General features: G+C 41.1%; 1 protein-coding gene across 1 annotated transcript in view; it reads right to left on the bottom strand.

Moving 5' to 3' along the window:
- Positions 1–27,547, bottom strand: part of ptprsa (protein tyrosine phosphatase receptor type Sa) — a 131,566-nt gene that overhangs the window by 20,466 nt on the left and 83,553 nt on the right. Inside the window, exons 17-28 of the mRNA XM_030728129.1 lie at positions 24,427–25,020; positions 23,274–23,368; positions 22,778–23,028; positions 22,404–22,491; positions 20,570–20,782; positions 20,155–20,318; positions 18,308–18,319; positions 17,874–17,989; positions 13,224–13,271; positions 9,370–9,467; positions 6,846–6,969; positions 3,923–4,098 (exon numbers count right to left, since the gene is read on the bottom strand). Of these exons, the coding sequence (XP_030583989.1) occupies positions 3,923–4,098; positions 6,846–6,969; positions 9,370–9,467; positions 13,224–13,271; positions 17,874–17,989; positions 18,308–18,319; positions 20,155–20,318; positions 20,570–20,782; positions 22,404–22,491; positions 22,778–23,028; positions 23,274–23,368; positions 24,427–25,020 (1,979 nt within the window). The remainder of the gene's footprint in view (positions 1–3,922; positions 4,099–6,845; positions 6,970–9,369; positions 9,468–13,223; positions 13,272–17,873; positions 17,990–18,307; positions 18,320–20,154; positions 20,319–20,569; positions 20,783–22,403; positions 22,492–22,777; positions 23,029–23,273; positions 23,369–24,426; positions 25,021–27,547) is intronic.

Raw genomic sequence — 27,547 nt, 5'->3', positions numbered from 1 at the left:
GACAGAAACACCGGGGATGCTTCTCCATAATTCACATCTCAGAAACAAAATTATGCACACTGAACAGATGTGACTGTCACAGCGACTCCAATCTCATAGCATAACTTTACCAGCCTTATACAGTCCAGCCTGCTTCCTTCCCTTAATCTTGCAACAAAACACATTCAACGGTAATAAAAAGAAAACACAGTATTTACAGTAACTGAAATACAATTACCTTAATGTCTTCACATAATTACAGCTGCTATAATTTCAGATCTCCATAAGGAATGTTACATTTGACTTTAAAGTTTCGTAAGAGAATAATGCTTTTTTTTAGAGCAAATCCTGGATTTGGTGTGACTGTGAGCTCTTTTTTTTTTGCGCAGCTTCTGGTCCTGTGGCAGGACACAAAAACACACAAATCCTACATCCCCTCTCTGCCAACGCCTGCACCCCATCAACCCACATAATAAAGATTCATTCAATATGGGGTGTGATGTGCCAGTGGACATCTGATCAGATGTGACAGCTAGTGAGGGACGTTACTCTCCAGTTTTCTCTCCCATTTCCTGCTCAAGCTGACACTCAAGTTCTAGCACCCGCTAACCCTGATCACGTTTGACAGGACTGGAATGCGCATGTCAGGATAGAGGATAGGTAAACAATTCCAAAGACAACGGAGAAAGGGAAAATGAGTGGAGACACCTGGGGTGAGTGAGCCTGATGTTGACACGGGTTTGACTTGATAGCACGAAATATCACGGCTGGCTTTTTGACATTTAGACAAGTTTATTCCTGGACAGAACTAAATATTACCACACTAGACTCATTTAGGTAAAAGTGTCCATCCAGCATGACAAAAATATCCATTACATGTAAAAGGAATGCACTGAAAACGGTGAGGAGAAGCAGAGAAGCATGAGAACAAATTGTAAAAAAAAAAAAAAATTATTAGCATAATTAGCACTAATGCATACATGCACTGGCCACTTTATAAGGTACGCCTTGCTAGTAAGGGGTAGTAAGGGGTTGGACACCTTTTTGCCTGTGCAACTGGCTTAATTTTTCATGGCATAGATTCAACAAGGTGCTGGAAACATTCCTCAGAGATTTTGGGCCATACATGACAGCATCATGCATCTGCTGCAGAGTCACATAATGGCTGCACATGCATGATGTGAATCTCCCATGCATTCCAAAGGTGCTTTATTCATTTGAGATCTGGTGACTGTGGTGGCGGCCATCAGAGTGCAGTGAGCTCATTGTCACATTCAAGAAACCAGTTTGAGATTATGTGAGCTTTGTGACACTGTGCATGATTCTGCTGGAAGCAGCCATAAGAAAATGGGTACACTGTGGTTGGACATGGTCAGCAACAATAGGTAGACTGTGGCATTTAAACGATGCTTAATTGGTATTAGGGAGCCCAGAGCATGTGAAGAATGTAGCCCCCCCAAACCTTTAGACCACCACCAGCTGCCTAACTGTTGATACAGGGCAGGATGGATCCATGCCTTCATGTTATTCATGCCATATTCTGACCCTACCGTCCAAATGTTGCAGAAGAAATCAAGACTCAAAAGATCAGGCAAAGTTTTTCCAATCTTCTATTGTCCAATTTTAGTGAGTCTGTGCGAACTGTGTCTTCCTAATCTGCTTCAAGCGGTCTGACCATTCTCTGAATAAAGTGGCTGGTTAGTGTTAATGGGTTCCCAGAAAATCTAATGGTGTAAACAGTTGGAATGTAGACAATTTGAACTTCCTTGTATTCAGATGTGTGCTTTAATCCTTAGACACTGTACACACATTTTATGTCAAACTTTCATCTTAAAATAGTAGCTATAACTGTTAAATAATTAAGTGGAGTAAATAGTACAATTTCTATATGATTAATACTATACTAATTATTCACTACAAGATCTCCATATCTAAACAAGAGTTGCTAACATATCAAGCCATAAGTCCTCATCATAAATTATATTATGCAAGAGCAGACAGAATGCTTTTCTTTTTCTCTTCTTATTTGCCCAGACTTTTATTGTTATTTAGCATGACACCATTTGAGGTCACACTGTGTCTTTTAACACTCTTTTTAGCTGTGAAAACTTGTTTCAAGACTGGTCAAGAGCGCATTGGATTTAAAAAGCACCACAAAAATGCCAGCAGTACAAACACATCCCGCTCATTCTACTCCCATTTTAAGTGCAATTAAACATTTTGCCAAAGCATTATTGCCGTTTTTGAGACTGATTGGATAATTTCTACATTTGTTACATTTGATCAACTAATTGTTCAAGACTCATGAACTATATTGCCTGGGCAAGATTATGTACCACAACTTCATGTACTTAAATACCAATAGATACCACCCATCAGGTGTTATACTCCATCAGGTTCAGCTATGTTTTGGTGTTAGTTGCATGTCACTGGCTTTATTTTTTACTCTACAGGAGTGAATTATTTTTTCACTCTATAATTTTCAGCATTGTGTTATCATTAGATCCCAAATCCTCCTTCGATCATGAACAAACTTTACTATATCACATAACTTCTGATCATGTCACACTGTAATTCTTTTCAGCGGATTCTGACTTATTCTCATAAGGTTAGAGACAATATTCACATATTTGCATCTATCTCACAATGGTAAAGAATCCTTTTACACAATCCTGGATACAGACCGTGATCTGGAGCACCACCAAAATTTAAACAACTGTTCCCTGTACCACCCCCAACAATATTTGAAATTTTCATGGAGATCTATTCGTAATTGTCTAATTAATCCTCAAATATGTGAATATTGTCCGTATCTCACAATGGTAAGGAATCCTTTTAAAAATTCCTCAATCCAAATTGTGATCCAGATCAACTGTTTCTTGCACCACCCCAACAACTCTTGAAATGTTCATCAAAATCTGTTCATAATTTTCTGAGTCATCCTGCTAACAGATATGACCGAAAACATCACCTCTCTTTCCACCCATCGGTGGGAGAGGTAATTAGAGTCTCCTGCGTTCTTATACTTAGATAGATGCAGCGTCTCCTAGCGCTGAGATCCCAAAATGTGCACCAAATAAATGACAGGTACTGTCTCATTTGCAGTGGTGACTATCAGAAACCTTTCACTGACATACTTCCTGAAAATATGCAGCCATTTTACTGTGACTGCATTGCTGAACGCTATCCCCCCAGCCCCCCACCCCCCCACCCCCCCACCCCTCCCAAATATTCAGTGTTTTCTATAATGTTGTCATGTTTGTAATTTCTAAGTTAGGATCTGGTTTCTTCTCATGTTACAAAAACAGGATGCTGAAGCTAAGCCACCGTGCTCCCTGGACCATTTTTCCTCTATAGTCTACAATCAACAGATGGTTGTAGGAGGGACTGGTCGCAGGTACTGCAAATACTCCACAGCACTCTAGCACTCCTTTCTTAAAATTTCATTTTAGCTTCCTGCACTATGCAGTCTAAGTTCAACAACTTGCCGTTCTCTCTGGGAACATGCAACAGCTTGTGGTTTCTGCTCCAAATGAGAGAAAACAGAGCTAAGCCAGTGAAGGTACTCCCAGTGGGTATGGAGCCTAACTTATCAGATGTGCGCAGGTAGAGTGTCTTTGAGTTAGCTCTGCTTTATCAGCCTCCCCAGTTGCTTTAACCACCCCATTCAAATATCTACAGTTCTCTGAAAGCAATCTATCCCAAGAAAATGAAGTCTGATTGCCTACCAATGGAGTTCAGTTATGCAACTGGGAAATCAATGTAAAGCTGTGCCACTTTCAGCAGCTGGTTGTTGTACTTGGTTGTGTAAAGCACTGATTTGATTCTAAGGCTAATTTAAAAGAAAACAGCATTTTAAAATAATTTGTAAGGTTGGGGGTTTAAAAGGAAGCTTGGCTAAAGCAGTGACCATCATCAGTCCAAACAGGTTCAGTGGACTTACCCGTGACTTCTCTTCCAGCCTGGTCATCATGACAATCGTGGCTGCTCTTTGTTCCCAAACCATCCTCCAGAAGTCCCCAAATGTCTCCGGTAAAGGTCCCTGTGTGGCAATGTAGGCATTCTGTTTCCTGTAGCCATCAATGTAGTTAGCGTTGATGTAATCGCTGCCTGTTATACCTACATGGAGAGAGACACAGGAGAAAAAAAAAGAGATTAAAAGATGAAACATGTACTTTTGGTGGCATTTCCTCTATTAATCCTTTTCTACCTTAATTTATCAGACTTTTTCATTAACACAATTATTATCACGCCATCTGCCTCAGTAATTCCCAGTTGTCACACACACTGACACAGTTCCCAGCCGAGGAAGGTGTGTGTGTGTGTGTAAATGTGACGACTTTAGATCAGAAAAAGACAAGCCAGCAAAACATTTTCAGGCTGTTCGTACTACAGTGGCAATGTAAGATTAATTGATGTGGTACTGTGCATCTATTAGCAATTTACTATGTTTTTATTAACAGCTAATTTTGTCTTTTGCAGTTGCCCCATCTTTATTTTTGCTTTTTAATTGATTCAAACACATCTGTCAGACATATTCTACCATTTCTCTCTTTTCTAAGTCTGTAGATTTTCCCGGATTCTGGTAGATATTGTGTTTACCACCACAACAGACCAAAAAGATGATGGAAGATAGTGGAAAATAAATCAGATTTTTCAACCAACATAGCTGGGAAGTAGATCTAGTTACCATCCCCCTTAACCTGCCACCGTGCTGTGCTACACACTGGTCCTACACAAGGAGGCCTTTTGCTGTGTAGAAAGATCTGTAATGGTTTAATGCAAAGGACTGTGTAAATGTGATCACACGATACTAAGAATTCAAGGTGCCCTTGAGTGTAAAAGGGAGCGACTAAAGGCCAAAATGCTTTAGATGTTAACAGGATTATCTTGTGATTAGAGTGTCTTACATCAAGCATCTGACAGTGATAAGGCAGAGCATCACCCATCTTCATTTACCAACTTCTACAATCTTTCCATTTGAGAAAAGGCACCAGTGTGACAGCATCTATGTGTCAGAGAGTCACGTCTCTTTGACTGACATCTCTTCACTCAAGCAACAAACAATGAAACACTCGACTGGACTAATTTAAAAGAGGCAACTCAGTGAGGACTAAATCCAGGGTGGAGAGGAAGAATGTGATACAGAGAAAGGGAGAGACTTGAGTGAGAGGCAGAAAGCAGGCGGGGAGGTAAAAAGACGAAAGAAAGGACAAAGAATGGAAGTAAGGGAGAGAAAAGAAAGTGAAATGCCATTAAAACGAATACCACGTTGCACAATTTGACTGGGGTGCCTTGGCTTTAGTCATAGCTAAGTGAACAGAGAATGGTGGTGTGCATGAATTGTTCTACTGCTGCGACTAATAGCAAAATCACTGCAGTGTAAAATAGAAATTTCAGACTTGATTAATTTATGTATTTATGGACGAGGCATTTTATTTCCCTGGGATAATTTTGTTATGCACGTTTTTGCACCCTAAAATTGGCCTGACTACTGCAAGATGCCGAAATCTAGTCTGAGTAGTTATTTCACACAAAAGGAGAGGACTACGGAGTAGAGAGTTTGGCGTTACTGTGAAGAAGTCGGGAGCTCTTCTGGTGATGCAAAGCCAGAACAATGTCAGCAGTGAAGGGTGACTACCTCTGACAATGTCCCTTGAGATTTAGGAGTCAGAGGAAGAATTTTTCTGGCTCCGAGATTCTCACTACAGTGTCTATAGGCAGTTAGAGGGAAGTCAAGACAGAGGCGTAGATGTGATGAGACAAATGGGACACTGAAAACACTGGTTTAACTCCTGACTCAATTTGAGTGTGAGATCTGAGTACTCAGGCCAAAGATGTGCTGAAAAGAGTCCTTGCCTCACCCCCAATTTGGCTGTAGAAACTGCTTAGCTGGTCAGTAGAAAGCTGAGCTTGAAAAAAGTCCTCACTTTAAAAATCAGCACAGCTTTCTTCTGTTTTATATACTTATACAGCAAGCATATACGGTGCTTAGCAAATTTATTAGACCACTTGTCATTAAAACAAGAAAATATAAATATTTTAAAAAATCTGTCAAAAACTAATTATGACTGAATTCACATTATTCTTTGAGCCGGCACACTGGACTTCTCTGAGAAGTCAGGAAATCAATCAAGCATAACGTTCAACAACTAAACCAAGGAAAGGAAAGCATGCAAGTAAATGACTTTAAGTTTGCATGTTAATGAAAAAATACTGCGCTTCATTATTTTTTCATCTTTTTTGTAAAACAGTAAAATTTGAAAATTCATGGATAACAACAATAATTATATTTTAGCATGAAAAATATAATTTCCAATAAAGAGTTAATTCATAGTGTGAGATTAACCATTACAAAAACATTAGAAATTATTTTGGTAATTACCAATACTGTTAATTTAGGGCAGCAGTGGCATAAACCTTACATTAGGTCGTGGGTGGTCTAATAAATTAATTCTTCCTTTACTTCCTTTCTTTTTCTTTTTACCATTGTTTCTTACATTTATTTGTTAGATATGTACAAATTATATGACAACACACCGATCTAGTGGACAAGTGGATTAGGGCCACTGGAAAACTATATATATATATATATTTTATTTATTTATATATTTTTTTCCCAGTGGCCCTAATCCCCTTCTGTAATCTAGTCAAGTTTTGTCCAGACAGATTAAATTAATAATCTATCCCACTGAAATCACTGAAATAACATACAGCTTGCTACTCTGCTGATTATTCAACATATTCTATTTTTCACTGTTCTAGTTTGGTCCTCGTACTTACACTGACTCTGTGTGAACACCTACCAAATAGCAGTGATATGAGCTCATCTCAGAGGCGGTGAAGGTGTAGAGCGTGAGCCTTACCCTCTATGGGAGCCAGGATGACACGTGAGTGGTCGTAGGCAATGACGTTGGCGTAACGATTTTTGGGCTTGTTCACCTCCAGGTTGGAGTGTTCCCAGGTGAACTGCTGGCCTGGATCAATAGACTGACGGGGTGCAGAGACAGAAAGAACATGCACACATAAAGAAGCAATCAAAAGGAGCCGAGTAATAACAATACAACCTCCGTGTTATCACAGAAAGAAGAGCGGAAGACGGGGGAGGGAGAGATTGAAAGGTTGATTTCCCAGAGAGAAAAAGAACATGGTATCATAACAATCTGCGTGCTGACTGGGTTTTAATACAGCAGCTGCACACAGTACTTTATCAAGATCATTAATGTAGCGGGTGCATAATGACAAATAACAATATTGATAACGGTGGCGCCTCTTCCCCCCTGACGGGAGGCTTGTAGAATGAGACTTGACACTTGGGTGAAAGACAAATTCAGCTGCCTCTTTAAAATACGAGAATTCTAGATAAATATTCTGCTCCCTTGCCAGGATAATTAAGTATTCCATTATGCGCTGATGTTTGCTTATAGGCGTCTGGTGCTGTGTTGGCGTGAGGATGGAGGCTTGAATGATATTTGCAGTTGGTGCTGGAGAGACCGAGAGAGACTGAAACTAAAACCAAGTCCAATTGGAAACCTAATCTAACATGCAATCATTACAGCAATGAGAGATTCCCACTGTTTAGTATTTTTCCTTCTCTATCCTTTCCTACATCCCCGTTTTTCTTATCAGCACAGCTCCATCTTCAAACTCTTCCAATTTTTCCTCTCTTATCTTCTTCTTCATCTGCTGTCTTTTCTCTGAAGTTTGCGTCCCGTTTCTATTAAAGAGTCCTCCACCTCTCTTACTCTCGATTTTCCCTTTCAAATTATCTTACGGAAGTGTGTGTAGTCAAGTCTGCATATAAAGATTAGGGTCATTTCTCTAAAAAAAAAAAAACCCTCAGATCAAAAAACTTCAAACCACATCTGTGTACTTCCCATTTTAATATATTTTCTTTTCATAAATGACATTTAAAGAATGTGTATAGAAAGTCCTGGGTGGATTTTTCCATATGAGTACTTCAAGAAATTATTTAAAAATTGGATACACTAGCAGAATAAGAAGTACTCAGAGTTCTCTTGTAAACTTTCATTTCTCCCCTTTTCTCCTCTGTATATTCTGTGATGATGGTTGAAGATGAATGACAGCTCGTGCCCGGGCGACAGGCTCGACACCTCCTGAGCACCTGACAGCACACAGATAAACTCTGAGACTTCAGTATCATCATACAAAACTCTGGTTGCCTTTCTCGCTTCTGTTTGTACTTCAGATTATCTTCTCTTCATCTCCACTCTCCCGCTTTCTCTCCCCTCACTGAATCCTCATCATTAACCAAACTTCTCCACCTCATCTCTCTCTTCTCTTCTCTCTGCCCTCTTCCCCTCCATTTTTCCTCCACTCTCACATCCCGCCTGGCTAAAAACCAATCAGTCAAAGCCCTGTAGAGCTGTGCTTGGCAAGCTGGGGCACCAGCACGAGCAGCCATTCATCAAGAAAATAACAAAATTAAAATTACACTTCTCTATTTAATTTGGTCATTTATTTTTCCTGGGGGGTGGTTGTGTGAAAGGGGCAGGCGGATGGAGGGAGTGAAAAAGACAGAGATGAGCTGGTGGTTTAAGGCTCTCAAAGCCAAGTAATTAGAAGCTGAAGTTGTAGCAAAGCGTCAACTTTGGCATCACGTTTCTCGTCTCTCTTTCCCGCAGAATGGAACAAGCTTGTCCATTTGGTATATAGCCCGGATGTGGATTTATGAATAATAGATACCCAAGAAATACAGGATTGCTATGAAAAGTCATTATCCACCAACATCCACCAGCGGGCATGATGACGGCAATCTGTGCTGGTGTACCCGCTTCCCACCTTAGCCTGGTGTGCAGCGAGACGACAGGCACAGTGATTTAGGGATGGCGAGGAGGGGATATTGCTTGTATGCAAACGAGAGCTGATTCAGCGCTCCTGATTTCTAATCAACTCTGGTGTCATTTATAACCGCTGCGGTCTCAGAGCTCAGACAGCTCAGTTATCCCCTACACACACACACACACACACACACACACACACACACACACACACACACACACACACACACACACACACACACACACACACACACACACACACACACACACACACACACACACGCGCGTTAGGGCCTGGCTGCCAGTATGCGCTTTTTCCCGAATTAGCAGAGGTCTTTCTTTGCTTTGTGGAGGCTGCTAATGTATGTGATCACTTGTTGTAAACAGCATAATTTCTCAAGTACAACCAGCTACAATGCACACACACATATACATACACACAGACCAAGCAGAAATGAAAGATTTCAAAAGAACAAACATACAACCATAGAGCACAGCAGATGAGACTGTCCTTTTTTCCAATGAAAACACAATTGGACAGAAACCAACACTAAGGCAAGTTTCATGTTTGATTCGTTGGCCCACCCACCTCATATTCCTGGGAGAGTTTGAGGTTGTCGTTGGCCTTGAGAAGTTCTGTGTGTTCAGCCAGCTCTGAGATGGGGATAGGAGGATGATTCATCATACCTGCTCACCAAAAAAAGAAAAAAAATAGAGAGGCATTCCACACAGGGGAAGAAAGGAAAGAAAGTGTATTAGTACAGCAGACAGGACACTGGTGTAAAAATTCACACATGCCATTTACTGGTTACTTTTCTTTACTTAAATAAAAATGGACAATGGGTTTTAGTGATGAGGAAGCTTGAGCAGGACATAGTGAATATCACACACAGTAAAAAAAAAAAGAAAAAAAAAAGATATAAATATATATATATATTTATTGACTGGTGATGTTATAGGGATTTGATCAGACCAGGCCAGAGCTCAAGAATAGCTAAGTTTATCTTACAGGGCTGATTATTTGCCAAAAACGCTTGTGTTATACACCCACAAACCAAACTGTAATTATTCCCATGAGAATCGTGATGCAGACGGACAGGCAGACCAATAGAAACAAAAGTTGTGGAGTGCAGCCAATTATGGCTCAACCATTCAGAGGCATCAATAGTTGTGATAGCTTGGGAAATTAGTTTTAAGTGACATAAGACAAACAATAAAAGGTTTTGATGGCGAGATCAGACGAGGAACCTCACAGAGCCGCTCGAGTCTTTCGATCAACAGAATGCTCATGTTGACAAAAATCCCTTGAACTCCTCATTAAAGATAATCAAAAGTAGCATTTGCTGTCAGCTCGACTGCTATCAACAAGAGATGAACTGAATGCTGAACGACCAGTCAGTAAATACTGTTGAGTCGTTGAACGGTTTTACTTAAGGAGGACATTACAAATTCAAGTCGATTTAGTTATTTCTCACTAGCTATACATGGAGACTACAGCATTAGTGCACTCTTAATCTGTAGTGCTCTGTTTGTGCAGCGTTGTTAGCACGGCGACCAGTTTTTTATTTTATTTTATTTTTTTTAAACTGCTGCCTCTATAAAAAGCTGCTTATTCCAGAATCGAGCCCTGACCTGGGGGGCTTATAGGAGGGGAGGTGTGAGAGGGATCAGAAGGTTTAGGAGTGTGAATGATGCTGAGTGACACAGTGAGCTGCTCCATTTCAGCCAGCTAGTGCAAAGCAAGCAAGATACCCTTTCCTTCATCTGCCGGTTCCCTCAGTATTAGCCGAACACTATCTCAATGATATATATCCTTACAGTACCTTCCAATATCACAAACAGGCATTCTCAGTTGCATGTCCAATATACCCCCCCATCCCTCTAAAAAAAAAAAAAAAAAAAAAAAACAACCCTTCTTCCATTTATCCCAAGGCAATCACTGAAAGTACAAGCTTTTCACATGGGTGGGGAAAATTGTGTTTTTTTTTTTCCCTTTTTTTTCTCCTCCCCCCACTTGCTCCAATATCCACTGAATATTGTGTTGCAGCTACTATAATATTATCAGCACTGCTGTGCACTCCAGTCGCTAATCCATTTAGAAGCATAATGCTGAGGCCATGTAATGGAATATGGAGCAACCATAGATTGTGGCTCTGTCCCTGCACGCGGACTGGCAATACTTAGCGCTTCCATATTTTTAGTAAGAGGCCTCTTTTCCTACAGAGTATTGAGGTCAAAAGTCACCAAAATGTTGACACCTCCTCACAAAAAAAAAAAAAAAAGTTATCCCAGCTTAATTGGGCATGCAAATGGGCATAATCACATTAACCATCCTTAACTTTCCCTTTTATACGATGCTTAATACCCCTCCAATGTCATGGGGGGGGGTGTCACCAGTGTTTTGTTGCGCTTGGGGGGGGGGGGGGGGGGGGGGGCAACTCTCTGTGCTGACAGTATTCATTAGTAATGGTAATTTATTTTACACTGACATAACAATGTGGCAGTTTCAATTACATGAAGATTACAATGCATACATGAGACAAATGGAAAGGTGACACTGGATGCTGTGTCATCTTCTGGGCATGAATGCACATGCTACATTAACAGTCTACTTCACAAAAGATGTACAACATTTAAATGCCGAGCAGTTTTCCCCTGTTCTTAAAGCTCACGTTGAGTTTGTGTTTCAATTAAGCATCTTAATTGTAAACCTTAACAAAACCTTGTTGGGTAATAGCAGGACTGTTTGTTTATTCGTACTTGAGTTTCTCAGCGAGTTAACAAAGCTCTGCGGAAGCGCTTTGGAATGAGCTGGAGTTGTTAACGGCCTCTGCTGTAAGAATTCATTATGATGGATATCAAGGAGGGGGAAAAAAAAAAAAAGATGAAAAATGAAATTTGGTTGTCAGTTTACTAGCTTCAGTTTCAAAGGGAAGCGCTATCAGAAGCTACGAGTGAAATAAGTAAATGCGTGTTCAAACGAGGGGCCCTTACTTCTCCTTGAGAAAACAAGAGCAAGAGGTTGTTTGAGAAGAGATCAAAGCATGTTTGTGTTTGTGTGGTGTGTAGTTTACTCTGTGCGTGCGCGTTTCTTAATTTGTGCGTGTGTGAGTTACTCCTTTACAGTTTTTTTTCCCCCCCAAAAAAGTGACCAGAGCATTTGTTTACCTCCACTGGAGAAGGTAAGAGGCATTTATTTGTAGAAGGCTTACATTAGAGCCTGATGCAAACACACAATTCCCTTTGTTTGCTCCGTATCATTAGTAGTGTTTACTTTTTGATGCCTCATTTTGTTAATAAAATATAATATCATACATGCACAGATAAACTATGTGTTTTAGTCTCAAAACAAAGTAATTGACCACACCTGATTGTGTGCTGAAGGCACACTGCAGTGATTTTCCAAGAAAATATTTAGTTTCTAAACTAGGCTCGGCCGTTAAGCTTACGCAAGCAAAGTCAATCAAGGGCGAATTGTTGTTCTTCCCCACCCTAACTCTGACGCAGACACCCTTCTCTCTAGCTCGACCCTCCACCCCAAAGGGTTTTTTTTTCTATCCACTCTATTTTACCCCACTGTAATCAACACAGTGATTAGTAAACACACGCCACAAAAAAGTCTAATTATACATTTCCAGTCTCCTGATCCGCAGTCGATATGCCTGAGAAATATAATCATTCTTTTTGAAAAGCCAAGCCAGTCTTTCCAAAAGCCTATTTATGATGTCGCGTATTTCCATTTAAAAGAGAAGATGTCTGTCTGTGGATAAGCAAAGAAAATAAAGAGGGAAAACTGGAGGAAGAGTAAAACCAAAAACTCCTTTTCTTTCGGATGATTCTTTTGCAGTGAGGAGGAGAGGGGGTGATCAAATGTCGAGCTATTGTTTGCCGCTTCTTTAATTAATTCTGCTTGTTATCTCTGAGCACAGAAAAGACCCTGTTGGTTCAGAATGGAAATGGAGCAGTGGTGGTGAAGGAGGAGGAGGAGGAAGCAGTAGGGAGAACAACAGCTTGGAGGTAAGGATTGGGAGGAAGTGAAAAAGGAATAACACAAGTTGTATTGAAAAAACAAAACAACCCCCCCACAAACCCCCTCCACTTATTAACCATCTATACATGAGCGGAAGTGATTGCACAGGTTATTTATGCATGGTAGATTAATGCACAGCCAACAGCCCAAGTGAATATTGTGATCCAATTAAAGAAAAAAAAAAAAAAAAACATCCTAGTGGACCAATAGAAACCAACAAAAAATTAATTAGTGTTCAAATTTTGCTGCATCATGTGAAAAAACAAAGAAATGCAAATGAGGTATTTGTAAATTGAGGCAAGCGGTGTTCAAAAACCTAAAACAAAACAAAATAACAACAACAACAAAAAAAACGAACAACATATGTATATAAAGAAAGCTGGTACGCAAATTCTGAGAGCATAATGACTAACTTTCATAGTCAAAATCTGCTTCACTCTGAGGACTGCTTAGACCAGAATCTGTAAAGGACAGCAGACATAAGGGAAATGGTTTCAAAAGGCTGTAATGCAACAGAAAATGCCATGTTAACAGAAAATATGAAATGTGCAACATAACACAACGGTATGAAGTAAAACACATGGGCAATATTACTTTTTTTTTTTTAACAGTTCATCCCGGAGGGCAGCCTAAATTATGTTATTTCAGTTTTCAGGCCAAACTGACATGAGCATGATGAAGTAGGGCAAACATTTCCAAATCTTAACAGAACTTCCCTTCCGCCACCAAATACCAATCAGTGCCAGATTCCCACTTGGGAACTGACTGGTTGGCCAAGGGTATCAGCCTCTGTGGGACTGTGGAAAAATTCTGTCTGCCAAGGCCCGTATCAGTGGCTTTAAAGATCAGAGATAAGAAAATTGATTTACTATAGTTAAGTCTTCATAAACACCAGTTGGAAGGGTCGATTCTGAGAACTATGAGAGAGACAGAGAAGGGAAAAACAGCTCATGTTTGCTGCTGAAAACTAACTCTGAAAGGTTCCTTCGTCTGTGGCTTCATGCCAAAGCACTGGGAGTGAAAGGTGTGGAAAAGTGTCCACATTCTTGGCTGACAGCTGTGGAGTCAGAGCTGATGGGAGTAGGATCGGCGAGGAGGGTGGTGATAGTTCAAAATCTTATCTGCTCCAGAGTAGAAGTCCTCCGGGGCTGCAGCCAGCCGATGTTATGTCCGGGTAGACACAGGTGTCCCCAACTGTTCAAGCAGAAAGGAGCCATCTGCGACAGCATTAACTGGACATGTGGCTAAGAGATGGCATTTGATGGGATGTGGCCAACCTGCCCATCAAGCAAGGAAAAATAGATTTTGCATGGGCTGAAAGCTGTCATCAGACTGACAGGATTGCTCAGTGACAGAAAACGATACAAAGATGGCAAGTTTTATCCACGGGAATCAAATATTACGTTAAGCTGCATGTGTAAGAAGTGAGAAATGAATGTAATGGAAACAAGATTCAAGGGCAAAAAGAATAAAAAGACTTTCTAAATGAAACAGCTCTCTTCCCAAATGTCTCTTTTCTTTTTCTGAGCTAAAAAAAGGCTTATAGGCTAAATCCAGGTTTTTATTAATTAAAAATGTAAAAAACCAAACAAACACATCTACCTAAAATCAGTGCTCAGCTTGATTCTGCAAAATATAGTTCACCTTCCTTGTATGTCTATAAGAGAGAGGACACCACTGCACTGATGCAAAGTGAGTGCAGTGAAATGAAGACACTGAAAATCCCCCTCTCCCTAATTGATTTGTGACAATGACTAATTAAACCTAGTGGGTGGTGCTCTGAAACACTGTCTCTAAACGTCATTCATCACAGCATGAAGAAAGTACAGGCATGTCTGATTACGCGTATGCGGAAGTGTGTATTATGTGTGTGTTTCAACAGAACTGCGACGAAGAGGGCACGGCTGTTACAGGTGTCGGTGTAATCTGGAGAAATTCAGTGAGCAGGCTGCTGATTTAACTAAATTATTGTGATGTAACGTGCTATATATATATATATATATATATATATATATATATATATATATATATATATATATATATATATAAATATAAGTCAGGTCTCTTCTTTGATATACAACATTTTTTGTATTTAGCCTTAAATGAAAAAGTTCAACATTGGGACCCATTACATGCCTTTTTGACCACTTGCAGGTGTGCATTTGCACCTTCATGTCAGAGTCTGCGATCATCTCCATCAGCAGACCTAGAATTAGCCAACATAAAGACTGAATAGCAGCTTTGCAAAAGAAGAGCCCACAGTTTCCAAGACCCAAGAAGAAGTATAAGGTCAGGAGCATGACCAGGAGCAGGCTTGCTATTTTTTTTTTCCCCCCCAAATTCACTGGGTTGTGTATAATTCCTCCCCAGGTGCAATGCCGAGTTCAACTTAAAGCATGATGTGTCTAAGGGAGGTCATTTAGTACAAAGGTCCTGAAATGTTACACAAATGCAATTCAGTGCTACATCAAGACAACACACATGCTCAGATTTTTGCGGCTGCAGCAGCACAGTCGTCACACTGCAGATGGTGCTTGATGTACTTAAGAATGCTTTCAGGAAGTGTTCCAAGCTTGGCAGCTGCATTGGAGACAGTGTATCACTGCAAAAGGTGACTTTTTGGAAAAGGATGGTGGTCAAATTCAAATCAGGTCACCGCAGTCACAGAACATCTTGATCATACCTCCATACCATATGATCGTAGGGAAATCAAACTGAAAATATTTATATTATACATATTTACTTATTTATTTATTGCTGTTTGGAACCTCTCGATGGTCACTTACTGTTACAGCTTTTTAACTCCAACATAAGGAAGAACAGAAAAAGAATTAAATGATGAAGATTAAAAAAAAGTAAGCACTTAAGGCAAAAGGGAGGGCTTAACTGAAGATAGACAGTAGATATCCACTGAGTCGTGATGCTTCATTACTTTGGCCCCATTTGCCAATTAAACCCTGGGCACAATGGAAGATAATGACAAAACAAGTCATTCTGTGCCCCAAGGAGTTATGGGATGTCATTGTGAGGCTGTCATATCACCTACAGGGTTTTAAGCACACATGGACAAGCATGCACAAACACACACATAGTGTGCACACTCTGAAACACGTTGCCCGTTGGAAGGCTAATCAAAAACATATTTTATGTTCCTCAGCACTAGGGGTCACTGAGCACACATTGCCGATGTAGCATATGCTCTGTTGGATTGGAGAGGCCTTGGATAACTGCACAGGGAGTATGCTCATTTGAACAATGGTCGCTATTAGCTGATGGGGATGTTCACAAATGCTCACCGGCCCACTTAATTGGGCTAAAATGTCCATTCAAATTAAATTTCCCCGGGTGCGGAGATAACGACAGCACCCAATTCTGCAGAACAACGGCAAGGCTGTCGAATGAGAATGCTTGTCAAATATAAAGACAAGTCTTAACATATACTGGTGACTGTTACGTAAAAGGGAGCAAGTGTTTGTAAAAAGAGTGTCTATTATTTAAGGAAGGCTGAAGGACAGTGGCAGGCACAGGAGAAACTCTCAAAACATAAGAATGGCCGCTATAACATTGTCATTAAAGAACCTCTAATAGGACTCTGAATACCAAGCGAAGTAAAGATGGGAACAGGAGCATTTCTGCCTAAGTGGCTGCGTGCCTCTCCTCGCATCTCTCTCCTCTGATGTAAAGAAATCTCTCTTTCCTTCGAAGATACAAACTCAGGGCGGCACGCCTGGGCTGAATAGAAATGCTTTATTTTGAAATCTGAGCCTTTTGATGGAGCAGAGACTGGCCATGGATGACAGATGGATGGCCAAAAAACAACTAGGCTTGGAGACAGAAAGACGGCAGGCAAAACAAAGGGAAAAGAAATGAGCAGAAACAAGGTTGGGTGTGTTTATTCCACCTATGGAGAATTTCCTCCCTCATTTGCTGTTTGCTTGAACTGATAACAATGCCATTTGAATCTGAAGTTCCTTTAAATGCAGGTCTTTGTTTTTGTCAAATAAACCATTTGACTGAGAAAAAGGACCATCTACAGGAATAGTACAAAGGCTACTTATATACATAGGGACTTTGGGATTTGGGATAGGTGCACAATACATAATGCTTGGCTTTTTTTTTTTTTTAACAATCCATGTTTGCAAACCGTGGCTTGTAACTGGACATTGAAAATTAACTGAAACAAAGACAGTACAAGAAACACACTTCCAGTGTGGCTCAGACCGGAGTCAACAAACTGCAGAGGTCAGTGTAGTCAAATCACAGAAGGCTTGATGATAAAAAGGCAAACAAACAGAAAATCGGTCTGAAAGGAAGCCAGTGGGAAGATGTCAGTAAGCTGTAGCTGGAGAAACCTGTGACTGTGAACGGGATTGAATGTGCTTTGTTACTAACACCGGACTTTAGCTCAGATGAGCGTCAAAAGTAAAGTAAGATGAAAATGGAATCACTTAGAAAGCCAGGGTAAGGAAAACAGGATTTGTTTCCAGTCCAACAACAAACAAAATTTCTAACTCTTTCATATTCACCAGCAGTTAACGGGGATACAGCAAACACATGTTCCTAGCCTACAGGTTGTTATGAAGGCAAATAATGTCAAACAGAATGATATGGGTGCACTCCGTGGACAGAGTGTAAAAGCACGTATGTAATCGTTTTTGAATAGTGCATGTGGGTGTCAGTGTAACAATCTGCTGTCACGACATGTAAAACATATTAAACCATAACCACGCATTTATGTTCTGCTTCCATGAAAGGTTTTCTCTCTCAATTAATAATTTGGTAAAATGAAGGAAGCTCTTGTGCAGGTACATATGTATATGTATGTAGCCAGTGACTGAATTTTTAGATTAGGGCTGCTGCTCATGTACATTTTTGATTTCCATTCAAGTAGTTCCAGCAAAACTGATTATGCAAAAGGCACTAAAACCTCCTTTACAGCCCCCATTATTTCTTCTTCAAATTCTTATTTCCTCTACACTTCTATAGAAGTATACTGTATTGTTCAATATTTCCATGAGATGCTTTCCATTTTCCACTGTGAATGTTGTGTGCTTTTCCCGTACCTGGAGTTTGGAAGTTGATGCGTCTCATCTCCACAGGGTCTGTAGGGTGATGGGGTGTAATGTCTGCATTGTTGAGCAGACATTTTGTGCGTGGCTCCGACTCTTTTCTTTTGTGGCTGGAGAGTAAAACAGTGTAGAAAGACGGGTAGACATACAAAAAAAAAAAAGAAAGAAAAACAAAAGAATAACTTTAATGTGCACTTGATCCAGCACAGCAATTCCCACCCTCACTATCTACTCAATAACTCCAACCAGCTGGTAGCTCAGTTGGTCAAGAAAGTTAAAACTGAAACAAAATCAAGGACTGGGAATTTGATAACATGTATCAAGTATGAAAAAGTCTCCCTCGCTCTCACTAATTAAGGGCATTTAGTGCTGAGGTGGGCTATTTTGTCTTGTAAAATGCATTAAATCTAAGTAAGACTAAGCCTTACCTGTCAGGTTTGCTGTTTCCAGAGAAAGCAATAGGAGTCAAATAAATATATAAAGATGGTGAAAACACAACACACAAGGAGAGAGGGAGACGGGGAGGCAAGAAGAGAGATAAATCAATAGAGAGCAGTTTAAAATTCACAGGGGTCGCTGCTGGGCTCGCAAAAAGCGAGATAAAGCTCATCAGCATTGGGAGAAGTTGTGTGCAAGAGTGTGGGTGTGTACATGTGTCAATGAGTGAGAATGAGTGAGTATTCAATGAAATGTGCAAGTAAGAGCATACAATTGTGAGTCTGCATCTGTGTGTGTGTGTGTGTGCTTGTGTGTGTGTGTGTGCGCACAAGGGTGCAGATACGGATAGGAAAGGGGAATGTCAGGGCCAAGGGCAGTCCCGGGAAACACTATTCACCATGGAGAGATGGGGGAGATGGGAGAGTGAGGTGGAGTGAAAGAGAAGAGAAAAAGAGGAGATTCAAGGAGAGATGTTACTCTCCCACTAACCATCAAGATGGAGGTAAACCAAGGTCAGATAGCCATGGATCATCTGACAGCATCAAGCCCACCTCATGTTGCTCACACCAGTCCTGCCCCCTTTTAGATAATTCAGGGATCCTCCCTGGTATGCAGGGCAACCTCTTGCAACATTGCTCTGTTTGGATTTGCAGCCCCTGAGGCTAAAAGCTGCAGCTAACAGTAAAACAAGGGTGATATATCAACTACATGTGCAGTTTCCAAAATCCGAAGATTTAATTTAGTCCCGTCAGAGGGGGTGAGGTGTGGGGGCTTTAAGGAGACGTTTGATTTCCACTATAATAATAAAAAAAAAAGATCACCCATTTATTATGCTTGTGATTTCTAAAATGATTATTAAGTAACAGACAACAGTGGAACAACACATTTACAATATTATTCTCTCAAGAACACACAGTTATGATTTCACATACAGACTGGTGACAATCTATAGGAAAAACCTCCATTTGTGATATTGTAACCTGATAACTGAGCTCCTTAATAACACAGGTGGCTTTTTATGTATTGAGGGGCATTCTGGTGGCATGGTTTGTGTCCATTTGTCCAAAATTAGAAAGTTGTTCTTAGTGTTTATCTTATCCTCATTTCTATCCTGATGGGAATGGTCCCTTTCTGGATGACAATGGCCCTCTCCAAATGCATGAGGGCTTTTTACGTATATGAAAATGATCTGATTTATATGCTATGGTCTTTGCCATCACCAGAAAAACACAATAAAACAAAGAAACTATATATTAGACACTCTGCCAACCATCATCAACAACAAACGAAGGAACAGATTCTGGAAGAATGGCTTTCCATCCCTTCAGCTTAGTTTCAGACTTGTAGGATCATAGCTAAGGTCCACTGGACCTGTTTTGGCCCCACAGCTTTCCAAAACCTTACTAAGACACTTAATTTGATTTCTCCCTTGAATTTTTTTTACCCATCTTTTATTAAATAAATAGTTTTGACAGCTACTGAGATCTTTTGATTAGCATATTCTTTCTCCTAGTCGAGTTGAGCACCATCTCAAAGAATCTCCTCCTCTCTTCTTTCTCCAACCAACTCACTTCCCACAACCATCTTTTTACAGGAAAAAAAAGCCCGTTTCATATTTACATGCAACCTGGTTGTCGGGACTTTGAATATCATGCTGCTGTGAAAACATAATTAGACCCTCGTTCAACATGCCTCCTAACATGCAATCATTTTCCAATAGCCCAATTCCCCAGTTGCACTACAAACAAACCCTAAACCTGACATCTATTTCAGCTTGAACGGTGTTCTTTTTAAGCACAAGTTTCACCACAAACACAAATTCAAAAAGCCAACTCACTTTTTATACAGAAGAATGGCGATGACAATGCAGATAATGAAGACCACAGCCAGGACAGGGCCCAACACCCATATGAGCCCATCTCCAGGCTCTATTGGTGCAGGGTCCACAGGCAGCTCACGAATCGTCACTATGTCAGTGTACGGGCTGGTTGCAAACATTTTCTGAACCGAAAGAAATGTGACAAAAATTAGCATGGTACCTAAAACACAAATATACAAATTGCAACCTAAACTAACAGCACAAACTGGATGCAAATGTGACACAAATGTGAAATGATTGAAGCAAATGTGTTAGATTTGGATGAACCGGCATTTAGTGAACCACAATTAAGTGCAGGAAACTGAAATAATTAAATCCACTCTGACAAAAATTCAACTGAATTGTCTTGAACTGAGCTGAACTAGTTACTCACCCCACTAGTGGCGTTGAGTTCAGCCAGCAGGAAGAAGACGTACTCCTCGCCAGGTTCGAGAGGCTTGTTCTCACAGTTACTGTGGCGGGTTTCAGATCCTAATGTGAAGCTGGCGGGCAGCTGCCTGAAGCAAGCTATGATGTAGGGCTTCTTCTGGTCCAGCTGAGCCAGCTGACGGCGGGAACGACGCTTTGGGATCACCTCCCGCAACAGCTTATTAAAGTAAAAAGGTTTTGTTTTACTTTTTTATGCTTACTTATTTATTTATTCTTGCACCTGTGTTTTCTTCCTAAATCAGTCCCAAATCAAGTAACAGATCTTTTACCAAGACTAAATCTAGAGAACAGCTAACTCTGACCTGCTGATATTTTCTGATGGATTTTCAAATATATACTGTAAGCTGTGGGTCTTGAACTCTTTATGTGCACTCCCAGAGATCAAAGGAAACAATCTGTAGGTGTAACAGCACACTTAGATTCTAAAAGCTTCTACATTTCTGGCAATGCTCCATTCAACCATGCAACCGTTCCCCAACATCAAACCTCTCTCATTTAGCTCAAACTGCAGACAGAGGCGGGCACTAAGCACAGGGAATATGTGTATAATCCCAAATCCAATAGGGATGGTTGCTGTTGATCTGGTGCTCAAGGTGACCTCCAGCTATGGTATGAGTGGGAGAAGATTGTGTAATTCTCTCTTCTGCATGCTTGGGGGGACAAATTAGCATAGCTGAGATTTAGTTATGTCTGTGTTCTGTGTGCCCACTTCGGGTACATGATGCGCACAATACAGACAGAACACGCAACCACTGGTAACACAAATACGTGCCTGTGGAATCTCTCCTTGAAAAGGTTTCAGTATGTGCTATTATTACATACTATTAGGTCCAAAGGTTTTTCAACAATGATGCAATTTTTGTAATTTTGCCTCTGTACACCACCACAGTTTATTTTAAATCAGATGGTCAAGAAGTTATTGAAATGACTTTCAGCTTTAATTCAAGGGGTTTAACTAAAGTATTGCATTAACTGTTTAGGAATTCCAGACATTTTTATACACAGTCTCCATTTTCAGAGCCTCAAAAGTAACAAACTAACCTGATTTGAAATATAAGGACTGAATACTTGGATGGAAATCCTTCACAGTCTGCCTGAAATCTCTAACCCATAGACATCACCAAATGCTGTTTCCTCCCTTGAGATGCTCTGCCAGGCCACCTTCAGCTCCTGCATGTTTGTGGTTCTTTCTGTTTTCAGTTTTGTCTTCAGTAACTGAAATGCATGTTCTGTTGGGTTAAGATCAGATGACTGACCTGTTCATTGAAAACATCCCATTTCTTTGCCTCGAGAAACTCTTGGATTGCTTTTGAGAATGGTTTATCCAATTCGGGGTCACGGTTGGGCTGGAGCCTATCCCAGCTGCCATAGGGTGAGAGGTGGGGTACACTCTGGACAGGTTGCCAGTCTGTCACAGGGCTAACATAGAGAGACAGACAACCATTCACACCTATGGGCAATTTAGTATCACCAATTAACCTAACCCCACTAACTGCATGTCTTTGGACTGTGGGGGGAAGGCGGAGTACCCGGAGAAAACCCACGCAGACACGGGGAGAACATGCAAACTCCACACAGAAAGACTCCAGGCAGGACCCAGGCAACAGTGCTAACCACCGTGCTGCTCCACATCTTGACTGTTTGATTTAAAATTGACTGTGGTGGTGTACAGAGGCAAAATTACACAAAAAAAGGTTTAATTTTTCAAAACCCCATGGGCTTAACTGTACAAACCAAAAGCTTACTACATTAAGTCCTTTTGCTTTTATAGGGCTTACCTCTTCCATGTCCATCTCATCAGGGCTTTTCAAGTTTTTAACAGTCCCCGTGGTCTTCTTAAGTGGCACCACTACCACATAGAAATTCCTGGGGGCACAGCATGAATGTAAATTACACATAAAACAAAATAAAGTCTTTTAACATTGTAACTAAGTTAACATAAAAAAAATGCCATACAGTCAACATTAAATTGAAGTGATAATTCAGTTCTTGCAAAGGCTCTAGCAATTACCAGCAGTCCCTGGATTTTTCACTTCACATGCTCATTACCTTGTGATCTCAACAGATGTCATATCAGATCTTAAAGATGATGACATTTAAGCAACGACAATTTAGGCAGAGCTTTCAGAGTCTTTTAGCCATCAAAACTCACTTGACATCCTTGCCGTCAATTGGTGGGAAGGACATCGTGACCACGTTGTCCGAATTAATGTAGATGTCCAGCTTGGGTTTTTTGTTCAGTATGAACGGTGCAGTCCTGGCCGTTACCCGGTGTCTTTGCCCACCATCCATGCTTTCTTGGCAGGTCACTGTGAACTCATAGGTAGCGTTGTGTCTTAGTCCAGTGATGAGCACCCTCAACTGCCTGGCGTCCACATCCATCTTCTGACGGTTATACTCAATCTAGGATTGGAGCGATAGTTGGTCAGTAGATTGGTGAGTGAATGGACAGTTAAGAAGGAAGATGGCTGAGAGGTGAATTCACTCGCTGAAATATGACAAATGGAATGACAGTTTTCAAAGTTGAAATCAGCTTCAAGATTCTAAATTACACAGTGGGATTTTCAGAATGCTTTGAAGTTAAAGTGCAACTCAGCTGACAGTCATTATTATTCATGTATTTATTCATTTTGCAGCATTACACTCACTGTGCATTTGTATGGGGACCTGCTTTCAGAAAACTTCCATGCAATGACCACTGTGGTCTTGGTGGTCCACTTGACAGTGAAATTCTTTGGAACATCTGTTGAGTGGACAAATTCAAGAAAAAAGAAAGAGGGTACCATAAATGAATGGAACATATTGAGATCACAAAGAAAGGGAAACAAATGAAGAACCTTATTTTTGCTTTTTTGTTTTGTGTATGTGTGTTTTTTTTTAAGCTGTTCTTCCCCTGCAACGTTCTTCTGGGTAGGAAAGTGAGTGTAACGGTGAGCTGTGATTGGCTGTGAGAAGGGCAATGCCATTGGTTAAGACACACAGCACGTAAGACTCATGGACAACAAACCCATGGAGCACAAGGGTGTACCTACTGGCTAGCCATCGTGGGTAGTGCCAACCCAGCTCATTATTATCTTTGAATCATGAGCATTTGATGATTAACAACTGACCCATGCGGTCCCAGTGCCAACTGATCCTACACCTCTACTAAGTCTGGGTTGGCACTGCCAGCGTGATGCCATGTAGGCATAGAGACAAACCCAAAACACAGCATGCTAACAGTCCTTTGCAGTGCATCTGTGGGATGCCATGCCACAAGCTGTCCCGTCAAAGACAGGGGAACGGGGTTGAGGCTTTGGGAGAGGAAGGGAGTTAGGAAGGGCAGAATATCTTAAACCAAATCCAAAACCAAAAATAAAGAACCAAAATTTGATTTTTGCCATTTTACAATAGTCCACACTTACTCTCGATGTGACTAGATTTGATTGAGGTCCTACCTTGTTTGTAAACTGGGAATGTGAGCTGGCATTAGCTGAGTGACTGTGCTTGGCAACAGGCTGCAAGAATGACTGAGAAGAGTGTCTGACCAAATGGCACTTACCTTGAAATTCTAGGCTTCTTTCCTCTTTCTCAAAATGACTGACTATAACTTACTGACTTAGCTTTTACCTGATTTGGGTTAGTGAAGTGAGTATCCCACGGCAAGCAATTTAATTATCAATCTTTCCTCTTTCTTGAGGAGAGGTGGAGGTGGTTGGAGGAGGGGGTGGGCAGTTTTTGTGTTGTTGCAGATTGCTTTTAGCCAATTTCCAACCCCCTGCCAACTGGGTTGGATAAAAGTAACAAACAGGCAAGCCCTACCTGATGGATCAAAGGCCACGGTCCGATACTGGATAGGTGGGCTGTAGGGCCCTGGACCTACACTGGTGTGTGCACGTATTTTCACATCATATGCTGAGTTCGGTTTGAGGCTGTTGAGCACATAGCTGGATAGGCTGGGGGATAAGTGGAGTTCCCGTGGAGCTTCTCTGGTGCCAGCTTCTTTATAGGCCAAAGTGTACTCTGTGATTACCCCATTCCTCTCTGCCAGCACTGGTGGAGACCAGGACAGCTGCACTGAGCAGCATGTCACATTGGAGCCCTCGTTAATTTGTGGGTATCCCCCTGGCGTGTTCTCAGGCACAGCGAGTTCTACCACAGCCTCTTCCCCAAAGCCACCCCTGCTCTTGGCAGAGATCTTAAAGAGATAAGTGGCCCCCCGGTGGATGTTGCCCACAGAGTACTGCCGCTCTTGGGGAGCAAATTCCAGTGTGGCCAAAGGAGTGACATCTTTTCTGCCAAACTGGAGCCGGTAACCCTGCAGGTCCATGCCATTGGTTAGATCTGGAGGATCCCAGCGAACCACAGCTGATGTGTCTGAGTCCTGAGCCACTGACAGATAGGGTGGACCAGGTACTGCAGAAATGAAGAAATAAAAAGCTTAATTTCTTTGCATCATGATTTTATGAGACTGCATGATTTTACATAAGAGGCCATCTGATTATACAATATGGCACTAAAAAAAATCCTGCATGGTATGATAAAAGAATGGCTACTTGTCAACTAAAGATTAAATGATTGCCACAAGCACACTTATAGAAACTGTTTTAACTTACAGTCAATAACCTAACAAAGTGAGCCAGATTGTGTTGAATGGAGATGTGGAAGATCCCCAGAGCTTTTAAATTCTTGAGTGATCGCTGTACCTATTACCATTTCATGATACATGTAAGCCCAAGCCAAAAATCATTTCATTACAGAAAAGCACCACTAAAATTTTAAGCAAAGAACACTGCCTTGTTCATCTCTTGTTGCAAAATGGATGATCCACTCTTGGGGTCTAGACACCATTCTTCAGTGTGGCCCAGTTTTGCTGCTTTTACGGATGACACACGTCTCATCCTAACCCTCCTTTTAAGGTCCCATCATCGAGACAGAGGCAGCGGCAGTTATGGGAAGCCTTTAGTTCTCAAGCTGCTGTCAAAGCTTTGTGAGAGATGAGTGTGGCTGATATGCACTTGAGCCCCATGTAAATAGATTCTAGCTTCCTCACTCGTCCACTGATCTCTGTCCCCACCCCTACTTCTGAGAAACACCAAACAGCAGCAGGACAAATAACTGGTAAATATTAGAATTACTCTATTACAGATACACATTTTTCAAAATTAATTTAATTGTAAATGCATTATTTTATTATATTGTGACTGACTATTAATGAACAATATAAAGTAGGTAATGAGACAGTTTATTTACCACTATGAATTTAATTAAATTTATCTACAGTGGTGAGACAGAATGGGGAGTGACAATCTCTGCATACTGGAGATTCAAACTGTTTAGTCCAGCCATCGAGAATTTCCTCAGCATAAATTTATTAAATACTAAATGAGCTGAATACACATTATTAACTGTGGTTGCAGGTGTAATATACTTTTCATCATTATCTTACGCAGCCACAATTATGGCTTCATTTGCTTGCTCCATCTAAAGCTTGTTAACAGTAATGCTGGATGAATTCATACTGTGGTATCAATTTAAGTATTTTTTTCCTTAATATCTGAAGCCTGTATACAACTCCTTTGTATATCTTTGTGCATGATGGACAGTCTGAATGTGCTGTGCCGATATGTGTCAGAGTATTGGCCCTGGTTTCCAGCCAGCTTCATCTCCTATATCACCATTCCAGCTGCACATAGAGCCATTTGGCATGCTGCCCAGTGTGAACTTAAAGTAATTTGGAGAAGCCAACATTAGTCTGAGGCAACAGTACTGCCTCTCAGTGGAATAGTATCATCGTGCAAGTATGTCCATGTATACGGCATGTGTCTACATGCAGTGTATTGTGATAAGATGTAAGTTTTGTGCATGCAGTAAAAACACACACACACAGCCAGACAGAAAGGGAGAGAGTGAGAGATAGAGAGAAATCCACTCTACATAGTACCCTTCCTCTGCTCTTATTATTCATTTCTGTTTGCCAATGATTTTCTTTTTGAAGACTGTTGCTAGAGGAAGATGGAGGTGAGTGGGTAGATGGCGGCTAGTCAGCTGAGCATTTGCCGGTAATGGAAAGGCGGGGGTGGCGAGTGTTGGGTGAGACAAATGCTTCTAATACTCCCTGGCTACATACTATAGCTCAGCTTGGTGTCATTTGGAAACCCACTCTCCCTTCATGATCACTGCTAATCAAGAAAATAGAATCAGGGAAAATGATCCTCTGATAGCGCTACGTGTGTCTTCGTTTCTCTGTTTCTGCGCTTCGCTTCCAAATCCAACAGGCCACCATATGTATCCATTACAGCCTCTGTAGCCCCAAAACAGTTTTTATTATTTGTAAATTTTAAACTGGGGCCTATTGCACACTGGGGAGAGGGATCACGGGTACTGAGCCAGCTGATTGGTGCGGGGAGGGAGGAGGCATGGGGACTGCTCATGGTGTGGGCAGTGAGTGCGTGCGTGTGTGTGTGTGTGTGTATGTGCTACAGGGAGATGATAAAGTCAACAAGGGCATAGTGAGGGGTTGAAAAACGAGTGAATGAGAGATGATGAAGGTGACTGTGGGAAAGGTGCAATCAGCTGCAAAGAGGGCCCAACAGGGATATGAGGAGGCAGAAATGTGTGTGCGTGCGCATGTGTGTGTGTGTGTGTGTGTGTACCTGAGTGATTCTGGGGTTCCTGGACACTTTGATTGTCCCTCTCCACCTCTCCTCTGTGTCACCCTCCCATTACCCACAGTACCTTTTTTTTTCTTCCCAATTTCTTTACTTTTCCCCTTGCACAGTGTCCAATTCCCACTCTCATTTCCTAACTTCCTCTTTTTTCCTCTCTCTGTCCATTTCAGGGTCAGCCCTTGTTCAATCCCTCCTTGTGGGCCCCCATGCACATTTCCCATTAGGCCACCATATTAACAGAATGCTGTTGATACTTAGCTTGACTTTAGAAG

Source organism: Archocentrus centrarchus, chromosome 4 (assembly GCF_007364275.1).
Source record: "Archocentrus centrarchus isolate MPI-CPG fArcCen1 chromosome 4, fArcCen1, whole genome shotgun sequence".
NCBI lineage: Eukaryota > Metazoa > Chordata > Actinopteri > Cichliformes > Cichlidae > Archocentrus > Archocentrus centrarchus.
Note: the sequence above shows the minus strand (reverse complement) of the source record. Positions and strands in the feature narration are given on the sequence as shown.